Source organism: Calidris pugnax, unplaced genomic scaffold, assembly GCF_001431845.1.
Source record: "Calidris pugnax isolate Ruff unplaced genomic scaffold, ASM143184v1 scaffold2, whole genome shotgun sequence".
In the NCBI taxonomy this organism is placed as follows: domain Eukaryota; kingdom Metazoa; phylum Chordata; class Aves; order Charadriiformes; family Scolopacidae; genus Calidris; species Calidris pugnax.
The window spans coordinates 2,080,659-2,107,322 of record NW_015090766.1 but is presented as its reverse complement, the minus strand read 5'-3'; the positions used below and the strand labels follow the sequence as shown (position 1 = coordinate 2,107,322).

The following is a 26,664-nucleotide window of genomic DNA, read 5'->3' as shown; positions in this document are numbered from 1 at the left end:
ACCTTCCTCTATGGGCAAGGCCAACAGGGGATAAGCAAGCGGGGACTGAGGCGATGCGGGAAGGGACCTTCACCTTCCAGAGTGATGGTGGGGTGGGTGCTCTGCTGCCTTGCATGTCCTGTGCTTTGCCTTGTCTTTGCTGTGCTTACAGCTGAGCAGCAGCTGCTGGAAAGCAGTTCCCAGCTGAGCACCCAGCAGGAGTTCTGCATGAGAGAGCTGGGACTCTTTAGTCTGGAGAAGAGAAGGCTGAGGGGAGACCTTATCAACGCCTACAAGTATCTCAAGGGAGGGTTGAAGGAGGAGGGAGCCAGACTCTTTTCAGTGGTTCCCAGTGAGAGGACGAGGGGCAACGGGCACAAGTTGGAACATAAGAGGTTCCACTCAAATATGAGGAGAAACTTCTTCACGGTGAGGGTGACAGAGCCCTGGAACAGGCTGCCCAGGGAGGTCGTGGAGTCCCCTTCTTTGGAGATTTTCAAGCCCCGCCTGGATGCAGTCCTGAGTAACATGCTCTAGCTCTAGGCAATCCTGCTTCAGCAGGGGAGTTGGACTAGATGATCTCTATGGTCCCTTCCAACTCTAAAATTCAGTGAAATTCAGTGAAATTCAGTGAAATTAAAGGCAGCCTAACGGGCAATCACAGCCTGTGACTAGGTCTGCACAGCACGAGGTTCGGTGTGTGGGAAGGGCAGCTGGAGCAGTGGTTGCTGAGCTGTAGCCCTGTCCCAGGCTCCTTTCCCGTATCCCGGAGGAGCTGCGGAGCCAGCCTGGGGTGCAGCTATTCTGGGCACTCAATCACATGGTCTCAGAGACATCTTCATAAACTCCCACCAGCAACGCAGCCAACAGCTTCGCCTCAAAATAAAACAGCTACCCCAGGATCTACAAAGGAACCAGCGAGCGGGCTCGTCCAGCCGAAAAGGCAGGAACTCTGGTACCCAGCAAAAATGTCCGACAAAAGCCCCTTCGAAACGGATATGCTGACTCTCACACGATTTGTGATGGAGAAGGGACGCCGCGTGAAAGGAGCGACAGGGGAGCTGACACAGCTGCTCAACTCCATGCTGACTGCCATAAAGGCCATTTCCTCCGCAGTCAGAAAGGCAGGCCTTGCCCACATGTGAGTCCTACCTAGCAATATGGGGAGGAGGAGGAGGTAGACAGACAGCTCCTTGCACAGCAAGGCTGGGGAGAGGACAGGGATTCATAAGTAGGTTGGAAGTGTCTTTTTTTCAGCCGAGTGAGCTGAGGTTGTTGTTGGGTTTTTTTGAGCCGAGGAGGCATGTGTTCAGAGCCTGGATTATCAAGAGCAGAAAGCAGGAGATCCCTCTTTCGGGCTCATTTTAATACTGAGCTCAAGATAGACATTTAGACTAACTGCTGTTCTGTAATATTTTACCCTAAAAATTTAAGTCAGAACTTCAACGCACTGCTGACCTCCTTATCCCTTGTATGTGTTGATGCTGATCTACCTTTAAACCTACTGTGAATTTGCTGAATATCGCACCATGATACTTTTAATGCAGAGTATCACGCTGTGATATTTCCTGCTGACACCCAAACAGGGTGCTGAGCTGTGCAAATCAGGGCTTGGCTTGTGTTGGGAAGCTGATGTTCTGCCTGACTGCAGTGTAAGTAATGCTCTAAAGCAACAGCCCTGCAAAACACGCCATTCGCTGCCATGCACGATTGCGTTTCCCCTTCCTTCCTTACACAGCATCGAGGTTACAGGTGGGCAGTCTTAAAAGGTCCTATATGAAACACACACGCCACAATATGGCGTTTAGTGGTTTAGCAAATGGAATAAAGAATTCTCTTAGCAAAGCCTGGAATGAGCCAAGCTGTTCTCACACAGCCAGGTGAAATAGACGTGGGTGTCATTCTTTTAACAGTGATCTATCTGAAGCAGTTCAAAGAACTGGAACATCCTAATAAAATTCTGCTTTGAAAGTATACAGGTTTTGTGATGTATTGAAATACATGTTTTCTGTACATGCCTATGTATGTGCATATGCATACATGCATAAAGAAAAAAAAGGAATATATTTGTAAAAGAAATACAGCATTTGTAATTTGTTTTTTGGGGTTTTGATGTGTTTTGTTTGGTTGATTTTGTTTGTTTTTTTGCATGGAAACACCAAAATGTAGGACTCAGACCTTTTTTTTTTTTGCAATTCTGTTGACTATTTGGTCAAAGTCCTCAATGATCTTTGCAAATCATTAATTCAGTGTCTCAATATTATCCCCCTCACTTTACAGGCATGGACCATAATAAGTAGAGAGGACATGAGATGTATTCAAAGTTTACAGCAGTGTCAGGCTTCTATGCATTAACTGTTAAACTGTACTTTGTCTCTGTACTTAGTAGGTGAAGCTGAGCTGTTTTGCCTCCCTGACTTAGAGGAACAGTTGCTTGTATTTCATTTTTATCTTTCAATATGCAATCTTTGAAGCACCTAATAAGTGGCAAGAACCTCTGTTTGACATACTAGAAGTGGAATAGCCATCTAGCTCAAGGACACATGGCTACTATGCTAGATGAATCTTCCCTTCAGAAGGAAAACATCCATTATGTTAAGGAGCAAATGTCTCTTTATATAAACAAAAGTTTCAGGTGCTGAACCAGAAATATATAAAGTATGCAAACACAAAAAGGAATAACTTGCACCATTCAAATTACTGCAACTAACCACGAAATTTCAGAAATTCACACGGAAAACTTTCAACCACAGTGACTGGCTTGCATCCATCTGCATTTGTGAAGTTAGAGAGCTCTGATTTTTCAAGCCCCTCCAAATAAGAGACCATGAAGTGAATTCTTTAATGTTGAAGAGTTTATCACAAATTTTTAACAAATTTGCTATTCAAAAAGTAAAGCAGAACTTTTTCCAAGCCGTAGAGTTGAGCTGGAAATGTGCCTGAAAACCTACTAACTAGAGAATGCCCTGAAAATTATGTTCCTTTCCAGTATCTCAAACTTGGCATTCCAAAATAGAGTGTCCAAAACACTCAATACTTCTGAAAAGATCTGGCAGTTTTGAGCTTTGGGTAAGATAAAAGACCTACCCTGCCCCCAACTATTTTTTTTTTTTCCGTAACAAATAAAAATGCTATATCTACTCCCTGTACCATTCCTTCTACTTCTAAAATGCCCAGACCATGCACGTGCTTCCTCAAATGGAAATCTTGGAAATAGTATAGTACTAATGTATAGTACTATACACTACATCATTAGAATATTGCTAAAATCAGGATAGGGAATGGATGCATCATTCTATCTCAGCCAAGCATTACCAAATAAAACCGACTTTGATCCTGAGATACAGTTCAGCATGGGGAATTATCTGGCGGTGTCTTTAAAACTTTTGATTTTGTGGTGGCTGGGGACTGAGTGGATGTGGGTTAAAGAACCATCATGGAGTGGCAGAAAATAATGCAGATATTGAATGCCCCTTTTTCTCCCTCAAAGCTGCTGCCAGATGCTCTGTGGGGCTGCTAGGGAAGCCTGGTATCCACTGGCATGGCTGTGGGCTCTGCTCCTGGCCTGGAGAACATCCAAGCAAAAAGACATAGGTAAGGCCCCAAAATGATGCCATCGCCCTTTCTCTTTCTCATTTGTGCTGTTATTTTCTAGCAGCAGCAGCCATCTGCTAATGCACCTTAGCAGTATAATCCAAAAGCTAGAGGTGTGGGAAGATGAGAGGAAGGAGTCCTCCTAGAGTGTTTTTTTCCTAAAAACCTGCAACACTGGCCTCCCTCAGGTTTCCTGATATTTTTACTTTTCTGTAGGTTTGGTATAGCTGGCACTGTGAATGTGACCGGTGACGAAGTGAAGAAGCTGGACGTATTATCCAACTCCCTGGTGATTAATATGCTCCAGTCCTCCTACAGCACCTGTGTCCTGGTCACGGAGGAGAACAAGGAGGCCATCATCACCCCAAAAGACAAGCGGGTTGGTGCAGCTCCTTCCTTCAGGGGGGTTATGGGCTCAGGCAGCAGCAGGTGGCACTCTTGTTTCAAGTATGCAACCTGGGCATAACCCCAAAATCAACCTTTCCCCGGGGGAATTCAGAACATTTGCAACATTACTGCATTGTTTTGATTAATAACTGTGGCGGATGGCACGGTTTCAACGGAGCTGTGGAGGGTGAAATGATTATTAAAGTTGGGGGGCGGGGGGAGCAGGGAAATAGGTATTTTGGAGCTTGTTAATACACCCCAGATCCCAGGTGTAAGGGTACTATTACATTCCCTGACCGCCGGTGTAATGGGTTTGGATTACATTAATATTTAGGCAGGACAAAATGAGATGAGAGGCTGGCAAAACTGGGTTTTACGTTACACGCTCAGAGGAAACACCTGACTACTCCATCAGGCTTCCCCCTCGAGGGGTTCCTATTGCAGCGAGACACCGCTCAGGCTGATGTGACCAACCTTCTCCCCGAGATTTCTTTCTGCCTTCTTGCTGTCAAACCTCACATCATGGGCAAACCCTTTCATCCAGAAAAAAAATGTAACAAAACAAAATGTATTTACTTGAGGAAGATGCTTGCTTCCAGAATGAGTCACTCATTTTGCTTTCAAGCAATTTCTTGCACTGCGTGGCAGCAGAGGACTGCTCCTCTCTATCATCAGATTTTTCTGAGCAGAAACGTGCCCTCTCCTATTTCCCTGGCAGGCCCTGCAGGGAGTGGGTGTTGTGTTGCAGGGCTACCTGGGTCAACAGTGCCACCTTCTCTGGCAAGCTCTCTCAGGAGTGCTTGGAGGGTTAAACGCAGTCACAAAACCCCAGGTTTTGTCACGTAAAAAGAAGTGACAGTGCAAGACTACAGATAGCTTCATGCTTCCCTTGCCATTTCTGTTTTAGGGTAAATATGTGGTGTGCTTTGACCCCCTTGACGGCTCATCCAATATTGACTGCTTGGCACCGATAGGAACAATATTTGCTATCTACAAAAAGGTAAGAGGATGAATAAAATACACATGGCACAATTCACTTGTTGAAAGCAAAATGTCTTGCGTATATCAACTTGCTTAGTTTCTTCCCTATGTACTTTAAGAGTCTTTGGGATCAACAGAGCCTCTGAAAGAGGAGAAGAGGTAACACTTGGGATTCACGTGTGCCAAAATGCTGCCTGAATTCCCAGAAAGGGGACAGTCATCCTCATGCACTAGTTAGGTGGCAGCCCTTCCATCCTCCAGACACACAGGCACTTAAATAAAGCCCTGTCACCATCAGGCAGCTAGTTAACTCCTTCAGTGATGCTTCACTCGCTGCAGGAGAGCTGAGGGGTGTTGTGGTGCCCAGGGTCACTGCCTGGAGCATTTCATGGTCAGCAGTGTGGTGGCCTTCCAGTGCCAGCTAATATGCCTGTTATGGATGGGGGTTTATAAGCATGCCAACAGTGGAGACCACCTGAGACTGAAGGAGGCAATCACCTAGAGCTACCAGTGCCTTGCCAGCACGTCTGCTCCCATAGGGCTGCACAGAACAGCAACTACACAGCCAATTAACAAACACTAATAGTTAGAGTCATGCCAAGTCTTGTGATTTGATTGCTAATCTCCCAGCAGTTGGTGTTTTTCCTAAACCCTAAGCTCACAGTCATATGACTATGGGAGACCCTCAGCCATCACTATTGTGAAGTAACATTTACAGCACTTGTGACTGCAAGGAGGTCTTTGCAAACTCAGACACCACACTTCAAACATATGCTTTTGAAGTCCACTCTCATCCTCTAAGTCATAATTTTCAACTGGACAGCCCTTGTTTTTTACTTTTCTGGTAGGCAGTAACACTAATCTTCACTGTTGAGAATATGCATCTACTAGTAAACCAAATAGTTACAGCACAATCTCAAGAGGGTGATGGCACAAGCCAAGTGCTGGCGTATGGCTGTACACTCTGCTAATGGTTAGTGCAAACCCCCATCACAAGTACAGCCCAGGCTAGACAACACTGAGATGATGCCTGGGTACGGCTTGTGGAAAGAGCAGCCCAGGGACTGCCTCCAGTACAGTCTACCACCTTGCTTTTTGCAAGGAAGAGAGCTTAGCTGTATGGATGCAATCCGTGCCAGAGACTCTTATGGCAAGCAAAGGGGTCCCAACTCTTTACATTTATCTCCCTAAAGAAAGCCTAAGAGACTACAGCATCTCCTGATATTTACGGTAGGCAATAACTGCCTTGTCCACTATTCTTAAAGGTGGTAAGTACCGTCTTACAAATATTAAACATTAGCTTTCTCTTTAGAAGTGGTGTGTTACATTACTCTGCATAACTATAAAGGCAAGAGCTCAGTGTTATTAATACAGCTTAACAAGTTGAAATAGAGATTAGATTTAATTTACCTGTAATGTGTGTAAAGACTATGGCAACAGGATGACCATGAGCCAGCAATGTACCCTTGTGTCCAAGAAGGCCAATGGCATCCTGGGATGCATCAAGAAGAGCGTTCCCAGCAGGTCGAGGGAGGTCATCCTGCCCCTCTGCTCTGCCCTGGTGAGGCCCCATCTGGAATACTGAGTCCAGTTCTGGGCCCCTCAGTTCAAGAAGGACAGGGAACTGCTGGAGAGGGTACAGCAAAGGGCCACAAAGATGAATAAGGGCCTGGGGCATCTCTCTTATGAAGAGAGGCTGAGCAACTTGGGTCTTTTCAGTCTAGAGAAGAGAAAGCTGAGTGGGGATCTGATCAATGCTCATAAATACTTGAAGGGAGGGAATCAGGAGGATGGGGCTGGTCTTTTCTCAATGGTGCCCAGTGACAGGACAGGAGGAAATGGCCACAAACGTGGGTATAAGAAGTTCCACCTAAACATGAGGAGGAACTTCTTTACTGTGAGAGTGGTGGAGCACTGGAACAGGCTGCCCAGAGAGGTGGTGGAGTCTCCTTCTCTGGAGACATTCAAAACCCGCCTGGACAAGATCCTGTGCAACCTGCTCTAGGTGGACCCACTCCGGTGGGGGGGTTGGACTTGATGATCTCCAGAGGTCCCTTCCAACCCTATATGATTCTATGATTCTATGGACTGCTCAGTCTTCCCCAGGATTCTGCTTCACGATTGAAACATTTCCCAAAGAACTCGCATTTTTCCCAAATGCTCAAGTTTTCAATTAATTTTCCAATCCTTCCATAGTTGTTGTTCTAATATATATTAACATATTTGATGTAAATACTGTTTCCAATAAACTGGTTTACATGTGGGTGGATATCCTTCAGTGCTTCATAAAAAGAAAATTACATTGCTTTGTACAAATGCTTCATATTCAAATGAAACCCCTGCTGTTAGGATGAAGCAGTCTGTCAACTTACCAATTTTCCCTGGAAAGTTAGAAACAATGTTAAATTTACAGACTTTCACTTGCATAATTCTTTTCATTAAAATGCTAATTCCAAAGTACATGTTAATTAATGCGCCTTCCTCTCAGACAAGGCAATTTCATAGCAACGCTATTAACTTCAAACCCTTTGAAATAATGAAATAATAATAAGTGGTTTATTCATTGTTACAGAAGGGTAGTATGAAAGGAATAAAAGTGAGAAGTTTATCCCAGTAGATGGGAATCACTTAAGAAAGAAAATATGATTTCAAGCCTTTTAAAGTTCATGAACATAATTTTGAAAGAGCTGGAACAATTGTAATTCCAAAGGATGATCCTTAGCACCTGTCTGATATTTGGTACTTTCCAGTTCTCAGATGATTGCGTGACTGATTTTCTCACAATGTCAGCACTTGAACTTTATTTCCAAAGACATACCCTCTAGAACTAAAATAGTTGCCTCATTTTATTCAAAACTGAAAATGGTTCTCTAGCAACTCCCAATCCTGAGCCACCACCATAGTGGTACCATTGCCTCCTGCAAGAAGAGCGCAACATCAGTTTCTTAGAGAAAGACACTGGGAAATAAATGCCATCTAAGGTTTATTTACTTTTCCACACAGCTTTTACTTTTAGAAGCATGGGTGGTATTGTTAAACAGACCAGAAATGTCAGAAAAGAGGGGCTGAAGGAGTAGCCTTGCTGAATTAGCAGAAGCCAGAGCAAGCCATAGGACCTTGACAGTCCCTGCCGCTAAGGGACTCTCAGCTGCTGGATTGTCAGGATGTGGTGACAAAAAATAACCATTTTTTGCTTGGATTCTTCCCAGTTTTTCATACGACTGAGATGAATCTACAGCTCTCTGTTCATAGTCCACATATATGCTATGAAACTCTGCTGCTCTGTTTCATTCTGATTTTAATTTGTAATATTGCCCAGATCCTCAGATGTATTTTATTTGCCCCCCCTTCCTTGTCATAAGGACAGTGTCACTCCCTTCATGCGGTCCCTCAGGGAGAAGGTGTAAGAAATTCAGGACAAACACAAAGGATACTCAGGAAACATGTGATACAGAGACCTGCAAACCAAGTCCTTCCAGAGCTACTTCCAGTGCTGATGAGGACTCCCTCATGTGATGTTGGCAAATCATACATGCAAAAAATTTCAAACGTGGTATCACTTGAGGGTACCCCTACAGCCAGACTCTGGTGACCTTGTTTCATCTGCTTAACACCAATGAGCCAACATAACTGTGTCAACACTCCTCAGAGCTTCTCTGCAGTCCCTCTGCCTATTTCCGTACTTTGCATAAAGACCTCTAAAGAGATTTCACTACCACCATCTTGTCGTCAAAATATAATAGATAGGGTATCTGTCTGTGCACTGGAAAAAAGCGAAAATATTGGGCTTAATTCCCTAGTTTGTTTCACAGTGCACAGTACTTGGCAGGACAAAACTCTTGCAGTCCTAACAGTGAAATATCAGCTGATCTCTAGCTTTTCTACTTGCTGAAAAGCTCTGTGAAATGTTTGTTTGAGACTGAGCTTTTTTTTTCTTTCTTTTGGAAGCTTGCTCTTGGAAACTCAGTTGTGAATAAGGATGGAAGACCAAGTGAATTCTGTCCAACTGTCCATCTTCTGAAGGAGGAGTTCCTCTGTTTTTTCAGAATAGTTAACAAATATGTGGTTTCTCAGCCATATAAACACAGAAAATGCATTTAAGAGATAGGACTGAAAATCTTATTTCAGAAAAATACATTCTAAATCAATATCATATGTAACCAGCAGCTACGTATACCATGTTCTATAAAACAAACCTCTTTACTGTATTTATACAAAATTCATTTTTATTTAATGACAAAAGCATACAAGAAGCTAGGAGAATCATATGTTTGCAACTAGTAGAGTAAATGTATAATTCTGCATTTAATGCTGCAAATAATTAGTTTACTACAGACAAACATCGTTTTTGATATTGAGATATATGTGCATGGGGATATATAATTTTGAAAGAGAAGATGCTATGTAGGGGATAATAGTGTGTTATATAAAAGATTGTTTAGCAAAAGATTAGCCACTAATAGTGAATATTCCACACTAATGGAATATACAAATGGGATTTTAACTGGTCTTCATTATATGCATTATAGTCTCCATGAAAAAGGAGCCCCATATAGAGTAATTCCAAGGGAGTGTGTACCAGATGTATTTGTACATGTTATGTTTCAGCTGCCATGAAGAGTTCATTAGGAACTGGATTTTTTTTCCACAGAAGAATTTGGCAAAATAATAATTATAACAGTAACAATAAGGATTTTTTATAAGAATACAGCTAAAAACTCTGTAGGTACAAGTAACAAAAGTAAAAATCAGCTGAAAATTAAAATATTTTTATGTGGAATTACTGTCTTCATATGCCATGAAATATGTAATTTTACTGTTCCACATCTAGTTGTCCTCTAAGTATTGGCATACAATAATGAATGGGATCCCCAGGGTACCCTTAGCCTTCCACCTTGCTAAGACCATGGCACCCTGAGAGCTCCTTGCCATTGGACACAACAGAGGATTTTTCTGTTGGAGGAGGGGTGTTCTCCTTTGCAAAATATCTGTGAAATTCATTGTTGATTTTTTAAAGAATTTACTCAATATTCATAAAATATTTTATTTCCAACACAAAATGATCTCCACTGAGTTTAATTTTTTTAACCATATATTTCGGGCTAGGCCTGCTACTTCTATTTAGCTGCTACTCAGCCTAATTGGGACTGTGTAATCACTGAGAAATTGTCTGAGTTTGGATCAACAAAGTGCTAAACCAGGGCCTTAAGAGAATTTCTGAGAGGGTTCTCATTTTAATTCCTTGTAGACCGCCACCAAAACATCCACAGAAGATCTGCCATAACTGACAAGCTTTGAAAGAAACGTGAAGATCAGACATTCCCTACCCACTTTCTAGTCCCGGGTTTCTAGTCCCTCTTGGCTGTTCTCTTTCACCTCACCAAACTCTTGTGAGCTGTGGCTGAGGCACGACCCCCAGAGCTCTGGGGGAAATATTTGCACCAGGTCTGAGTGGGTGATTGTGGTTCTGTGACACTCAAAGTGCCAAATCAAAATATGAGTGTTGGAAATTGATTAAAAGGCTGAAGTAAATGTGAATGGTCTATGTAGGATTATACACGCAGAACTTGCACACAGACACACATTACATATGCAAATGGATTTATTATTTTATATATAATAGAAACATTTATCATAGAATCATAGAATGGTTAGGGTTGGAAGGGACCTTGAAGATCATCAAGTTTCAACCCCCCTGCCATGGGCAGGGACACCTCCCACTAGAGCAGGTTGCTCAAGGCCCCATCCAGCCTGGCCTTGAACACTTCCAGGGATGGGGCATCCACAGCTTCTCTGGGCAACCTGTTCCAGTGTCTCACCACCCTCATAGCAAAAAATTTCTTCCTGAGATCTAATCCGAATCTTTTTTCTTCCAATTTAAAACTGTTTCCCCTTGTCCTATCATTACCCTTCCTGGCAAAGAGTCCTTCTCCAGCTCTTCTATAGGCAGCCTTCATGTATTGAAAGGCCACTATAAGGTCTCCCCGGAGCCTTCTCTTCTCCAGGCTGAACAATCCCAGCTCCCTCAGCCTGTCTTCATAGGAGAGGTGCTCCATCCCTTATTATATCGCTTCAGTTACCCAACTCTTCACCAGCAGAGAACAACGCACAATCTTAGTTCCATCATGTTGCACCACCTACTCTTCTATTCTGCACTACTGGAAGAAATTTGTCTGTAATGTCAATTGTTGCATTCACCTCTCAGTTATTCACTCTGAGGGGTGTCAGTAAGCCAGATTATGTTTACATTGCCAGAAAATTAGTACCTCTCTTCTGCCTCAGATTTCTGATGATCTTGAATTAATAAACTGGGCTGTAACGCCAAGGTATCAGCTTTATTGCAGGTATCGTATTGATGGCGTGATGTGAATGAAACAAACTCTGAAGGTCCTGCCTCAGCATGCACATGTACCTGTGCCAAAGTTGCCGTGAACCAGGGGGAACAATCTCTGTTCTGGTTGTTACAAAGGTCTCCACAGACACTAAAAGGAAATCTGCCCCACGTTATTATTGAAGTGTTACTTTTTTTTCTTTCTTATAAGAGTTTAACCTTCAGTCCAATGGTAATTTTTCCTCAGGAAACAGATGACGAGCCCTCTGAAAAAGATGCTTTGCAGCCCGGGCGCAATATTGTTGCTGCAGGCTATGCCTTGTACGGCAGTGCTACGCTGGTCGCCCTCTCCACAGGGCAAGGGGTGGACTGCTTCATGCTGGATCCGGTACGGTCATGATGTTAATCACATTGCCAGAGCTTTCTGTGCTTGAGTTTACTCACTTTTCTTACTCCTTGTCTCTGTAATCCAAGCAATCTGCGTGATTCTTTTTTCACCCACCTCCTGGAGCATCCCACCTCCAGTTTACAAGGGTCTAATAACACATGAGTATGTCGCTTGCAATACCTCTGTTTGTTTTTAATACTCAGTGAAAGAGAGCTTAGGTTAAATAGCATTTGAAACCATGTTCGTTCAAACCAAACTTCTGATTTGCACAAGCACTTAAGAAAATTTTCTCTGAACAGTATCTTTGCCTCCATTTAAAGGACTTCTGCTTTTTTCATGTTCCTGCTCTTTCTGTCTGTAGATGAACCTCAGCATGTTCAGTGTTTAGTCTGGGGCAAGGACCATTTGTTGATATAATTCATGCAAAGTGATGTCTGATTTCCCGAGTGCAACTTCCTTGTTTAAGCTGTGTACCCAACAGTTTGCAAATGCACAACCACACGTGTACAATCAGACATGTGCCACCGCCTGGTGCCCAGCTCAGGAGCCCAACAAGTGTTCCTGGAGGAACACAAGAAGGACATCACTCATTTGAGAAACCCGTGTTAGATGTGGGCAATAACATGGGATTCTTTTTCATAGAAGGATGCATTATTATCAAAACTCTTTTAACTTTTATTAGTAGGCTTATTCCAAGTGGGAAGAACTGGGAGCTGGTCAGCTCTGGTTAAAGGCAGAGGAAGAGAAGGTGGAAGTTGCACTCAAACTGCAGACAGCAGCACCTGGAGGGAGCTGACTACATTCACTTTGTGACATTTAGACAAGACAGGCAAGAAGAGTTCAAAAATCAAAAGGCAGTGTAATTTCTTAATTTGTAACCTAATGATTTGTGGACAGAGATTCATGATCCATGTGCTTTCAGGAATAACTGGTATTCATTTGATATGCTATTATAATCAAATTGCTTTTTGTTCATACTACTAGTGTGAGAAGTTTTCATGAGTTTAACACAGATTCTGGGCTTTCTGCTCTGTTTGAAATACTGTGAAGTTATACACAAGACTGGTGTTGAAAGGACCAAGCTGTGCTAGCATTTCTGCCATCTCTAGCGTGACAATTGTTACGGAAAGTCAACAAAATATTTTGCTGCTTGCCAATAGCTGATCTACCTTGTTCCTCTGTAGGGTCTCGGTGAATTTATTTTGGTGGACAGAGATGTTAAAATCAAGAAGAAAGGGAAGGTATACAGTCTCAATGAAGGTTATGCAAAGTATTTCGAACCTGCAATGACAGAATATCTACAAAAGAAGAAATTCCCTGAGGTAAGAAAATATCAGCGCTGTACCTAATGTGCTGCCAAGCACTGCCTTCCATGCAGTCCTGGCCAATGGGAAAGGATTTGAAGGCCTTGCTGAATTCAGCCTGTGTAACCCTTTTGTGCCATCATGTTCATTTTGGATATGTATCCAATCTGTTGGTTTCTGGTGCCCTGACATATTTTATAACTTAGAGCTTAGAAAGTTAATTCATAGATTGCTTGTCACTGTGTGGAGGAAAATGTGCTGTACATGAAGAATCTTTTTTTTTTTTTTCAACAAAACTCTGAAACTCTGCTGGCAAAATGGGGAAAGTACCCTTGTTTTCTAGATTTTCTGAATACGCAGCTCAATCATATGTGCAGCTGCACATTTGGGGCTAGATTCCATATATGGCCCAGAAGGTGCTCGCAGGGATCTGGGTGGCATCACTTGCATCTGAGAAATGCAGAATCACTCTTGCACTGTCTACTTGCATCATATGGAGCACCAACCAAACCACAGGTTGAAGGAAAAAAAAGGTGTGAGGCACAATTTCACTGTGTTCTGTTGTTAAGAGGATTATGCAGTATGCCTCAGAGAGAAAAAGCTGAGACTATCCCATATCTGATGAACTTCCTTGTGGAGTCATACAGCTCTGTACGGCCTCTAGTCAATTCCAGAAGGATACAACACAAGCTCTCAATGTGGAAAGCTGGAAGCTCTCTATCAAGTGAAGCTACTTGAAAGGACAGCTCTGTCATGTGATTCTCTAAATGCTTAGATTAGGACACACAGGAAAAACCTCATTTGCAAACACTATGTTATCTCAAATCTGTGCTTCATGTGAGGAAAAGCTGTTGAAAGTGTTCTTGCACTAAAGCAGCAGAAGTTGGCAAAAGGTGGTTTTGTTACTAAAGCAAGCACCAGAGTAGTACAGGGATTTTTTGGGGCAGTGGAAGCCTCCTCAAGGGTGCTGAGCAAGCACATCGCTTTGCTGCTCTGAGACACAGGGTTGTCTGAGTGAGGAGGGCCAAAGCGTCAATGTTATGCCCACAAAGCACAAGGAAGTGCCCTGGCCATCTGAAAGGTTGTGATGATCCTGTGTTTCGGAAACAGCATAACTCAGCTCCTTGATTTAGAAAGGGTATTATACTTGCATTGTGGAAGGACAAGAGAAAGAAGGTGTTGCCACTCTTCCGTAGCATGAAACCTGCTTCCTGGAATCCTCTGTAAGCCTTCCCTGCTACAGCCACATTGGTGCTGCTCCTACCTTCCCTGCAGCACCCAGGTAGAGCTTTGGTCTGCATCTTCTCTTCAGCACACAGAAGGGCACTGGGAGGTATCTGCTGGAGATACTCGGCCTGTGACTTGAGAAGGAACTGACATGCGGGGTGTGGAGGACCCCTTCTTACTCAGGTGGCCCACAATCACCCTATGGCCTTCTGGCCACTAGAAGTCAGGAGACTAGGTATTAATTTCAGCTACTTGTCACTTCGTTGCCCCTTTTTTTCTTTTGATCCTACCTCTGTTTGCTTCTTCGTGTGGTTCTTGGTCAATATGCTGCTCAGATGACTCTCTAGCATTGCCACAGAAAACTGAAAAGTTAAAAATAAAACAAGCAAACAAAGTAAAATGTTGTCCACAGCATGTCCCATGTTCTCTATCACTGTCATTGGCAATCAAACATTACAAATCAACTGTCTGTGGAGAGGAGGGATTTTCCCTTACTATCTAACAACAGCATCCTGGATCAGACAGTTTGGACTACCAAGCCATGTTGGCCCTCAAGGTTTCTTGTGGACCACGTAAGGCATCAATTCTGAATTAAAAGCAATGGAAAAGTGCTGCTGTTCTGCTGGTCAACTCTAAATCTCCTCCCATTGCCACGAAGATCTTAGTGGGAAATACTCATCTAGACACATCTCTTCTGGAACGAGACTCCAGAGTAAAGCTTTTTCTTTGTTAAGCACCGCAAAATCTCCTGATGCTTAACCAGCTTGAAGAGCAAGCTGCTATTTGCAAGACTGCCTGTAATGCAACATTTTTACTCCAGTCTGCACAGTATAACAGGCACTTCTGGGGCTAGGAACTGTTTCTGCCCAAATTTCACTCTAACTTCCTAAAGTAGATTCTTCCTCCAGTATTGCCTACAGGACCGAGCCTCTAGCTAGCACTGTTCACTGATGGTAGAACTCAGAAACATGCCATGGACATTGTTGTACTTTGCTGTGCCAACTATTTTTATCTTTGCTTCCTTTGCTTCCTACGACCACAAGCGAAGTTGAGTTTCATTGCAGCTTGGAGATTTCCTTAGTAAGGATTTGCCTTAGCAATGCCATCAAAAACTTATCATCAACACCACATTTCATCATGAAGTGCTCTTCTGCTAGCCAGACCAGCAGTGCTCAAGTGACATAAAAAAACCTAATAAAAACATTGTGCTTTTTTCACCATAACTGTGTGGAGCAAGGGATGCAGGGTGTTGTTGCTGTAGATTGTAGAAAAGACTTTTTTCCCCCACTCTCCTTGTCATCACAGTTATGCAAGAAAACATGGTCTTGTACTCCTGTGGAGGAACACAGCTGTGAGAAATCTGTAGAATAAAGAAGTGAGAAAGTTACTTCCATCACATTGTTAAGAAAAAAATTACAGAAAAAATCTGTTATGAGCCCTCTTTGTTCCTCTGGATTAAGGAAAAAAAAAAAAAAAAGCAGAGGAAAGGGTGAAACTAAGAGCAATCACAAGTTTACTCAAATGTCATGGATGCTGACCAAGGGAACAAGGGAACAAGGTTCTCCAACTCTTTCATTAGCTGAACCAGTGTGAAGCGCTGACTGGGCAAACACACAGCTTGGCATTACTCACAACTGGGGATAAATTTCACGAGCATTAGTGCTCTGTTATTTTGTTTGAGAAGAAAGCCTGGGCGATATGCCAACATGGATGCAACACCTATTAACTTTCTTGTCTCATAAGAAAACGCATGAGTGACCAAACTAGAGAAACAAGAAGTAACATTTCTAGTAACTAAAAGGACTATTTATTCCTCACAAGCAGATAGCTGGATGTTAAGGGAAATGAAAATTTTATTTCAGTTTGTGGTTCAAGTGATGAGTGTAGCAGAATGGAGGAATTTCTCTTTTGTATTTTTCTCAGCACAGTGTCAGCGTTGTGTTTCTAGAAGATGAACATCTACCACGGTAATAAGCAACTAAAATTGCCAGTGGCATCTCATCAACTTCACATAACACTGCCCATGTACACATAAGCTGTGTAAATGACCTGCACACAAACAGGAAATCCAGCACATCCCAAACGTATCTGATGGCTCAGATCCACAGGTGGCTCAGCTGTGCAGCTCATGGTTGGTAAATTGGTTGGTAAAGCTGTCTTTAGAAGCCTGTTTCAGGGCCTGCTTATGAACAATATGCTATGACTTTTCTTAATGTTTAGTAAACTTTTCTTAAGACTTGCTTTACCACCTTCTGAAACCATAAAAGAGAGCTCTTCCTTTGAATGTATTTTTAAAGGAGATTTCAGACTGTAATCACATCTTTGACTGAAAAATGTCTTTTCTTAAACTGGAAACTTGTGTTGGTCTCTCTTTAATACCTTTTAAGGTGTTTTTTCTGACCCCAGACCTTTGTAGTTGCAAAGTCACAGGTGTAAACACCTGTGAGATGGAGAAGCTATAATATGAAGTCTAAATATGTAGTTATTTGATGTTAAGCTGTGAAAAATAGGGATGAAATAATTGAAAGTATTGTTCAGGTGTGCCTGGAAATAATAGGGCCATGTTTAAACAAGACTAAGTATAAAAGCTCTAGAGTGTGTCTTACCCATCATGTCTTTCACACTTTGTATTGTTTTCCTCTGAATTTCCAATACTTCTCCTAATATGTACAAGAAGAAAGAATCATGGAAACCAGCACAAGTACAGCTGAACAAGGCATATTACTTAGGATGGAACTGTTCTCTGTTCCATTTTTACTACCAGCTATATCAAATATCCAAGTCTTATATTTAGTGGCTTTGGACTCCACTTCCTAGTATTGTGTTGCAATATATTTTGTAATTTCATGAGAATCTATTCCCATATTAAAAGAGAGTAAATATCCAAACTTTATAGTTGCATAGAACGGTTTAAAAAAGTGATTTCAAAATTGAATTATGTTTTTTTCTATCTGTAGTTTTTTCTTCCCACTTGTAGATTTTTTTCTCCCAGCTAACCTCATGATTTTGCTGGGAAGGGTGACTACCTTGTGATGTCTGACAGTCTTGGAGCTGGCATTGCTGAACAAATTCTCTATGTATTTCTCTGGATCTAGTATCAGCACAAGGCGAACTTTGTAGAAAGCACTAAGATCTTTTATTAGACAAGTGAGCCAGACAGAAAAAAAACATGCAGAGATATTTTCAAACTTTTAGCATTGCAATACGCAAATATATATTATTAAATGTCCATGAAGTTCCAGTCTCTAGTAATTTTCTGGGGAGGCAAAAATTCATCTGCTTCATTGAAGACAGAGTGAGAGATATCAAAAGACAAGCAGACTTCTTGGCATAGAAACTATCAAGAAGATTTCCTTCAGTTTACATTTGCATGGTGTGTCTCCCCTGCATAAAAATATGGTTATGCATAGCTTTTCCCAGGTGAAGCTCACTTGGTGAATGTAACTTCTATTTGAGCAAGACACATTGCTTGTCTTCTGTATTTCCTACCTTACCTCCTCATACCCTGCTTAGGAACCAGTGAAGAACTAGCAATCAAACGGGTACCTTGTTCTGATAATGTGAAGAAGCTTTCACTCACTGTTTGCAGTTTTTGCTTTTTCATGGGCTGGGGATTGATACCAAATTGCACACTCAAATACAGGCACCTTGGTTTCCATATCATGCATGCAACTCTTTGAAGTGCTTATTTTCAAACCCCATAGAAAATCACTGTGTCTTACAAAAGGCTAAGCTTCAGGCTGCTTTATGCATTTACAGTGTCCATAAGCAGACACTGATTTAATTCCTATTTCATAACAAAATAACATTTTGCCATGCTACCAGCTGTCTAGACTGGTAGATATAATGCTTTATGTTTTTCAGGATGGCAGTTCCCCCTATGGTGCCAGGTATGTGGGCTCCATGGTAGCTGATGTTCACCGTACATTGATGTATGGTGGAATCTTCATGTATCCTGCAAATCAGAAGAGTCCTAAAGGAAAGGTAAGCCAAATCATTTGACTGACTTACTCTCTGGTGAAATTAGTCAGCCTGATACCTCTGGTTTTCCTGGAGATGTAAAGGAATAGTTTATATATATAAACAGATAATAATTTTCCATCCTTGTAGAAAATTATTGATGGATATGATGGTCAGCAATTGAATTTACAGAAGAAATTAAGGTAATTGCCAATTTAGGCCAGAAATTTTCCTGTGTGCCTTTATATTACAAACTAGTAAAATGATTTTCACCTCAACCAAGGGATTTATTAATTTTTCTGAAGAGAAATATTTCAGTGCTGTAGAAACCCATTGAGACATCTATGCAGAGCTGGCAGATACAACACAGGCCTGAGGAAGACCAATGTTAGACAACCAAGTATGCCTACCTACCGTTTCCAAAGGGTACTGAGCTTACTATCACCAGGCCTGCAAACACAGGCTTCTGCTAACTGACCTGAAAGACTCTGACATTGGAAGGTGAGTTTCATGTGTGCTGAGATCAGTATTCTAGGAGAAGATGACTTCCTATGTGGACATCTGTACAAAGCCCACTGTGACTTAATGCAGTGCATTGCAATGCAATGCACTAACTCCCTGAATCTGCTGGACTGTGGACCGCAGACAACCCCAACTTCTCTTCTACAGCATCAGATACCCCTATTATCAAAGTTTTAAACAAATATGTTTTAAAAGAGATCTGTTATAACCAGGAACAACCAGTAACCTGCAGGTCACGCTTAGGAAGTGATTGGCTCAATGCTTAATAGATTAGTCATGGTGTTCTGACTTCAAGACCTTCTTCTTTCCTGGTCAATACCATACTTAAAACCTTCTATTCAAATGGTTATTGTCCTTTGCTGGTATGCGCAGGAATTTGCTCTCGTAAAACTACCTGCCCCATCTCCCATACTGGTATCAGAACACCCTGACACCTACAGTTTTTTACTGGAGGACTACTGGGTCCATCCTGGTGAGCACATATTTATCATAATAACAGCAGGTCCAAGCGGTCTAGGAAATGAGGAGAACAGGAAAAGAACTCTCTTCAGAATACACAACAGAAAATGTCTGCATTTTTGTCCAGGCAAATATGATTTAATATTTGATACAGCATCCCAGAAAAAGAAAAACAAAAAAACCCAAACCCACAATGCAACAAAAACCCAGCCCCCCTTCATCTACTGAACAGTGTGTATCTGTTTGTGTATCAGAGCAAGAGACAAAAAAGGAATTTGCTGTGTGTGGGAGAAATAGGTTTGCTGACTGGCCTCTTCAAATTAAACTTTTTGTTTTGAAATCTCTGTTAAACCATTGTTGTGGAAAAAGGATGAGAAATGGAACAAAGTAACAAACATACAAAATATATATATATAATTTTATAGAAATCAAGATAGCTGCACAAATTAGCCTACACTGACTGTTAGACTGATCTGGCTTGCACTACCACAGTGGGGAGAGTAATGAAAGAAGCAAAACTGTAATATCATTACAAATAAAATATTTCTTCTTTCCCTCTCAGAGTGCAGGTGTAGAGTTCTTTTCACATAAACTTCTTCTTGTTGCAGAGATAATGCCTTTGTGGCAGGTGCCCTGATCATCATTCCCCTGAAAGACAGTCTATGCATTTGGGTAGAGACCTGAGAGGAAGCAAATGTCACTGGAACGAATCCAAAGACTTTTGAGCAAATGTAAATTACATGCATATAAACCCTTGCATATACACCTCCTTCTTTAAGTTAAAGAAAGGATGAGAACAAAATACTCAATGATCAGCACAGAACCAGTCAACAAATAGATCATCTTTTCAAATCAGATATGATAGATCACATTTTTTATGAACTTGAAGCTTACAGTTCTATACTAGGTGAAAAGTGTTAAACCTACCTGAAGACAAAGCCCATGTGAAGACCCCTAAGTGCAATTGCCCTACTACTTGAAGGAAAACTGCTTTCCTTAAGCCACGTAGTCAGAGTTAAGCAACAAGAAACTCAACATGTGGTTCCACAGTGGTACCACTCCTGTTTTCTGGCTCATGATCTTCCAAAAGCTAGCCATGCACTAGGGCTATTGGTCCTATGTTGCTTGTCAGATGGAGTTCTTGTACCAGAAGTAGCACTTCAGTAGGCTTCACAGGTATGAATGAAGGTAATATGCGCTATTTAAGTTTGTGATATATCATGGTTTTATTGCAAACAGCATGATAAAGGAACGATGGGTAGTAAAGTCCTGTTTCTGACCCATTTCTTTGACTCTGTATATGGTTGCATTCTGTTGTGCTTCCCTTTCCCCAGAAAAAATTCTCCCTTGCATATATGAAAACCCCTTTAAACATAGTATGTACTAACATTGTTGTACATAAGCACTTCACAGACTGAATCACAGAAGATTCAACTAAACCTTCAGAAATATAAGGTCTTTTTAAAATTAACCAGCTATCACATATATCCTTTTAAACACAGAAACTTTTGCCCCATGCCCCAAATAAGTTTCCATTCCACCAGAATACAGGCACATTTTTAAAGGTAACATTTTTAAAGATGTGAACAAATGCCAGGGCCAAACCAAAAGTGCCTCCGCACCAAAAAGGATAATTTGCTTTTAGTAATTACTGCAGTTACTTCTGAGAAGAGTCACTATCTGGATGAGTTCAGGCCAGTAATATCTATTCACAATTCTGAAGTCCACAATCAAATTCTGAAATTTGAAACTGGGAACATCAAGTTTCAAACTCCAAAATATCCTGACCAAACACAACACTGTTACCCCAAACTTTGAGGTAACAGATAAATCCTGTACATGAGAAGCTATTTTGGCTTTTCCTTCCTGGTACTGTTAACTTAGCTGGCTTAACTGTTTTGCTGATGATGCTACTTTTGACATTTTTGCCAAAACACAGCGTCGCTGATGCTGCACATTGGTACGTCAGGTCGGAAAAAATGGTGGTGATGCTTGGAGGCAGGGTCAGGACACTCATCCTTGAAACAGCAGGTGTGAAGGGAGGTGAGGAAAGGAGGGGGAAGAAGGAGGGGCCAATAGAGAGACATTGCTGTTAAGGTCAATTGGAGTTCGGTACATAATTTTCAAAAATCATGAAAGGAAGATCAGTTTCTGGTAAGTCTTTTTTTTTTTTTGTATTTTCCCCCAAAGGCAATCATGTGTTCCCTCTTTCTTTCTAGCTCCGACTTCTCTATGAGTGCAACCCCATGGCTTTCATCATTGAGCAGGCAGGTGGGATGGCGACTACAGGGACTGAGGCAGTGCTGGATGTCAAACCTGAGAATATTCACCAGAGAGTCCCTCTTATCCTCGGTTCTCCAGAGGATGTGCAAGAATACCTCGCTTGTGTACAGAAACATCAGAAGAGCAGCTAAGGGCTTTTCCACATCAGACCTTGCTCCTCTGCCTTCAGTCTGCAGGAAAATCCATACCTTTCAAGATGGTGGTTTCTAGCAATTAACATCCATCTCTCAGTGAAAATCCCACTTCATGAGAACAAGAAAAAAGTGAGAATGGTTGATGGGAAAAACAAAGATTTAATTCCACCATGCAGACAAGTGTAAAAATCCTTTAACTCTGATTTATGCCATGCAAATGTAAAGACAGAGGCCTGATTATTTAACAAAAGTGACTTAATTTATATAGTATTAACAAAAAGAAGGGGATTATATCAGTTCATCCATTTGATCTGAAGCTTTGTGTCTGATAGTACTTGGTTGGCATTGTTTGAGACAGGATTTTCACATCAACATTCACAATGCCATTATCTGGATTTTCTGCTAGAGGTTTTGTTGCAAGTGCTTTTTATCTTGTCAGCCCCGAGAAGACCAAAAGTCTTGTGCTGTCTGAAAGAGTGTTTTTAAGCTCTAAATGATATGTGTCTTGTGTAATTAATAAAGATGAAAAGGCTGCCATGTTGCCAGGGTATTATGATTCTCACAAGAACAGGAAAATGCCTTGTGTTATTTACAGACAAGTAACTTCCAACTGCACAAATTACAATAAACCATCACCACGGATGTGACACTCAAATTGTGCATACTCCCTGTTCATCCACTCTTCTCTGCAACAGAGGATGAGCTATTGCCACAAAGCCATTGTCACATCTCAATTTCCTTTAACTTAAAAGGTTCTCATTTCAGTTTGAAGCTTGCCCTCTCGTAACATGCTACACTGCTATTCCTGGCCACCACCAGCACGCCCATTGTGTTGGTGTCCTAGTGCCACATCTCAGACATGACACTGCCAAAGGAGATGGGGAATCCGTTCTGAATCTAGCAGGCATTCATTGACCAACAAGAGCAAAAATTATTAATGAAAAGAAATATGTGGCTATGTTAAGCGATAAGGGTGTGAAAACTGGGGTTTAGGTTACCTTAAGTATTAGACATCCTGATGCCTTTATAACCTTCTTACTTCATTGTATGGACATTTATTTTGGCAACTGTGGTGCCATAAGCAACCCCTGCCCCCATCTGCTCATTTTCACCCCTGCGCCATTCTCCCAACCATGCTGGTATGAGACTTTATTAAGAACACTGTGAATTACATTAGGACATTGGTAGGTGCTAAAAATACTCCTGCCAAGAAACTCCAACGGTTATTTTCAAACTTACAACTATGTTCTATTATTCATAAAGAAGAAGCAGGCTGAATAAAGGCAGACAGAAAAGTATACAGGACAGGTGTATACCCTTAGGTATTGTTATCTGAGGGGGGTGTGGATGTGATTTCAGTACCGGATGTGATTTCAGTACCGCTTCAGGTATCAAAGGGCTCTTTCTGCAGGCCTTTATCTGGCACTCTTTAAAGCTGTAACAGTGACAGCTGCCCAGGATCGGCAAGTACAGCGTGTACTTGTTTATTCTGTTCCTTGTCACGTGCTTTCCCAATGTCTGCTATCAACAGCAAAACACAAGCAGCACTTAAATCCTGGAGAATGAAGAGAAAGCCAAAAAAAAAAAAAAAAAAAAGAGAGGATGGGTTTAATATTTTTCCTAGAACTTTTTTTTTTTTTTTTTTTTTTTTTTTTTTTTTTTTTAATACAGGGAGAAAAAAAAAAAAAAAAAAAAAAAAAAAAAAAAAAAGAGAGGATCTAGGTAATAGCCAACTTTGTACTGGAGAATGCAATTGTGCACTCCTATGAAAAAAAGTCTGCTGTGCACTGACCATGAAAGCATTTATAAGCATTGATGATATGATTTCCACATATTTTCATTTTTGTGTCATGCTGATGAGCACCTGAGGAGTAATATCAGGCATCACTTTCTTCTGTAGGCAGAAGCAGAATCAAACCAGCTTTGTTGTGAGCACCAGCCCACACCGTCTCTCCTCCTCCCAGAGGCATTGATGGCACCTCGCGGTGCATCCCCTTTCTCACCGCTCCAACCGCTAAATATTGTCTCTGGACTCTTAAAAAAAAACATTTAAAATGCTACGTCTCGTTTTCTCAGCTGCCTGGATGCCCTCGGCCAGCCTGGCAGCTGACCACAGAGGGAAGACGTGGCCCAGTATCGCAAGGGTTTCATAGGTAGTGCCTCCCCACCACAGACACCCTGCGGTTTGTGTCAGAGAGCTCTGGGGAAATGGTCTGAACTGGTATCGCACTGGGAAGGGGAACTTTAAACTAAGCTTAAGGAGGACTCTGTAGAGCAGTCTGGTTGCAAGGTTGTGCCAGATGTAGCAGGGAACATGCAAGTACTTAGGAAAACAGCATAGGTGCAGATGGTAAAAGTGGGACTCCGGCAACAAAAATCCCCAGTTCACACTGAAGAAAGTCGCTGCTTTCTTAATCTGCATTTGAGGTTTGCATGGGTTGCTTATACAGGGCAGATATTGATCTCTTTGTAGTTACCAGCCACCCGACAGCCCACAGACTGGGAGCCTTATCATCAAGAGGCAGGCAAACTGCAGTTGTTTGTCAGGCCGGTGACACACAGCTAGTTCCTCTACTAACAGGTGCTTCTGGTGCAAACTCAGGGGAAAAGAAAACCCCAGTAATGAGGGGGGCCAGCAGCTGGGAATACGTGCAGATTTTGCTGTGAAATCATGCTTAAATGAAAGCAACTCAGGTGCTGTTACACTGGCGCCAGGGCACTGAATGAATGGCTGACATGCTGCAGTATGCAGATATTTAGTTTAACTGCCAGCACAGAAACACAGATCTGTGGAGTGTGTATACCCACCACAGTGCAAACTTTCTTTCAGTATGTCCCTAAAATGTCATAGTTTTAGAGGCCCTGTTGTTGCACTGGGTAGTACCAAGTCCCTCCTCTTACTCTGTCCTTAATCATCTCTCTTGGCCCTTTGGGAACAGCACCAGGATACACATGGTCTTTCTTCTGATGCAGTACTGGTACTGTTAGCTTACTAGACTAGCCTCGAATTATGCTTGGGTTTAGGTTTCCAATTTAAAAAATACAATAGAGCTTCTCAATAAATTGGTGACATCAACAACTATTTGTGTTCTTTTGTGGGGATTGCAGGTAGGAGAGAGAGAGTGACTGTGTATAAAATATATGTATAAACATGTATACATGTATATGCACACATATACCATGTGCATGTTTTGTTTGCAGGAAAACTGATTTACTAGCTTTCAATGCTTATAATGCTTATAAATACATAAAGGGAGGGAGTCAGAAGGAGGGGGCTGGTCTTTTCTCGCTGGAGCCCAGAGACAGGACAAGAGGAAATGGGCACAAACTTGAATATAAGAAGTTCCACCTAAACATGAGGAGGAACTCATTACTGTGAGAGTGGTGGAGCACTGGAACAGGCTGCCCAGAGAGGTGGTGGAGTCCCCTTCTCTGGAGACATTCAAAACCCGCCTGGACAAGATCCTGTGCAATGTGCTCTAGGTGGACTCACTCCAGTGGGGGGGTTGGACTAGATGATCTCCAGAGGTCCCTTCCAACCCCATATGATTCTATGATTCTATGAAAACATCAAGTACATCAAGGAACAGATAAGTATTTAAATATTAGTTCACACATCTGCCTTGATATCCGTATTTAATGGTTTCTTGACATAAAATCCTATATAAGCCAATGCCAGCCTTATTTCCTATTACTTTTGGTAGAGGATGTGGAAAGGAAAGTATACTAGTTGCATTGTACCAGCTATATAATAAGCACGACTGCACTTAAAACACCGGTTTCCAACTTGTTGACAAACCTCATTCTTAGTTCCAAACTCAGGGCACCTCTACACCTCTTTCAGAAGCAAAAAGAAAAGCAAACTACCTAAACCTGGGGGCACTCAATAACACAAGGCAACCCAGAAACCCCACCAGCCAGCCCCTAATAAACGGGCAGTTGTTCCCTAATTACTCTGACTGGAAATTAAGTTAGCCTGCACAGCCAGCCGCGAAGGGTTGGCCTTGTGACTGCGGTCACAAGACGGGGGATCAGAGGACAGGCTGGGGCTGGCAGGCTTCCCACCAGCCCCACGGCGCCGGGCGCCTGCGCTGCTGCCCCGACAGCCCGCCCCGCTCCGGGGCACGCCGCAGAGGGACCCCACTCTTCCCCAGGAAAGCAAGGCAGCTGAAGCAGAGATGCTGGTTGAAATACCAGATCAAACGTGCCTTTGAGCAGCTGTATCAAAAGTCAGTATGTTATTATGTTTTCCATGAAAAGTATGGGCATGGAGTTTTTTTTGAAAAAAAATCTGTGAAAAAGGATTATGTTTTTGTCTCAGATTTTATTTCCCCCAACTCCAGCTTTGTATGTGTTTGCCAAAAATGTCAAGTGCTTTTCTATGATGATATTCTTTGTGTTGTGGTTTCAGCTGTTGTTTTGGGGTTTTTTTATTGGTTTTGTTTTGGGTTTTTTTTTGGGGGGGGGTTTTTGGGTTTTTTTTTTTTTTTTTTAATAAAGCCAACTGATATTTCTGGAAAAATCAGGCAAAGCTTTACTCCATTTATCAAATGGGAGCAGTATACTTCGGGCTAATTACAGACACAGGAAAAGAAAGAGCTCTTAATTTACACAGATTATACTAACTAGTTAGGCTTATTGTGAGAAAAGGGTGGATGGTGTCTATGGAACAGAAGAGAAGGATCAACAAGAGGAAAGATGATAAAATAATGAACTCCTGCAAGACTGTGAAGATAAAAGTCTCTATCTTCCAGAGATATCCAAGGCCCAAATGTGGGTAAAGCAGGGAACAAAATGAACACAGAGACAGAGGATCCGTGAACAGTTACCCAGAGGTACAGAACCCCAGAAGTTTTGAGGACATAGTCCCTACCACTCAGGCTTCATGACAATATGGACAACACCCACAAACCCTGTGCATTGCTACTGCAAACGCTTTCAGATTTTGTGGCTCGCTTTCTGCAAGTACACATGTGGTTTCAGAAAACAGAAAAGTAAAAACCTCAAACCGAGCATGTGATCTGATTCCACTGAACTGATTTTAATACTTCGTGGAGATAGGTTTTCCCACTGAGATCTGCCCTTGGCAGGAGGTTGCTTTCGCCCAAAGCAATG

The 26,664-nt window shown here is 42.0% G+C and overlaps 1 protein-coding gene across 1 annotated transcript; it reads left to right on the top strand.

The window, feature by feature from the left end:
* The first annotated feature begins 881 nt into the window (after window positions 1-881).
* Window positions 882-21,984, top strand: LOC106884634 (fructose-1,6-bisphosphatase isozyme 2). Its single transcript, XM_014936159.1, has 7 exons — window positions 882-1,120; window positions 3,790-3,952; window positions 4,868-4,960; window positions 11,520-11,660; window positions 12,845-12,982; window positions 18,056-18,175; window positions 21,352-21,984. The coding sequence occupies exons 1-7, from the start codon at window positions 948-950 to the stop codon at window positions 21,544-21,546; spliced, it is 1,023 nt and encodes a 340-aa protein (XP_014791645.1). The 5' UTR covers window positions 882-947; the 3' UTR covers window positions 21,547-21,984.
* Window positions 21,985-26,664: the final 4,680 nt, after the last annotated feature.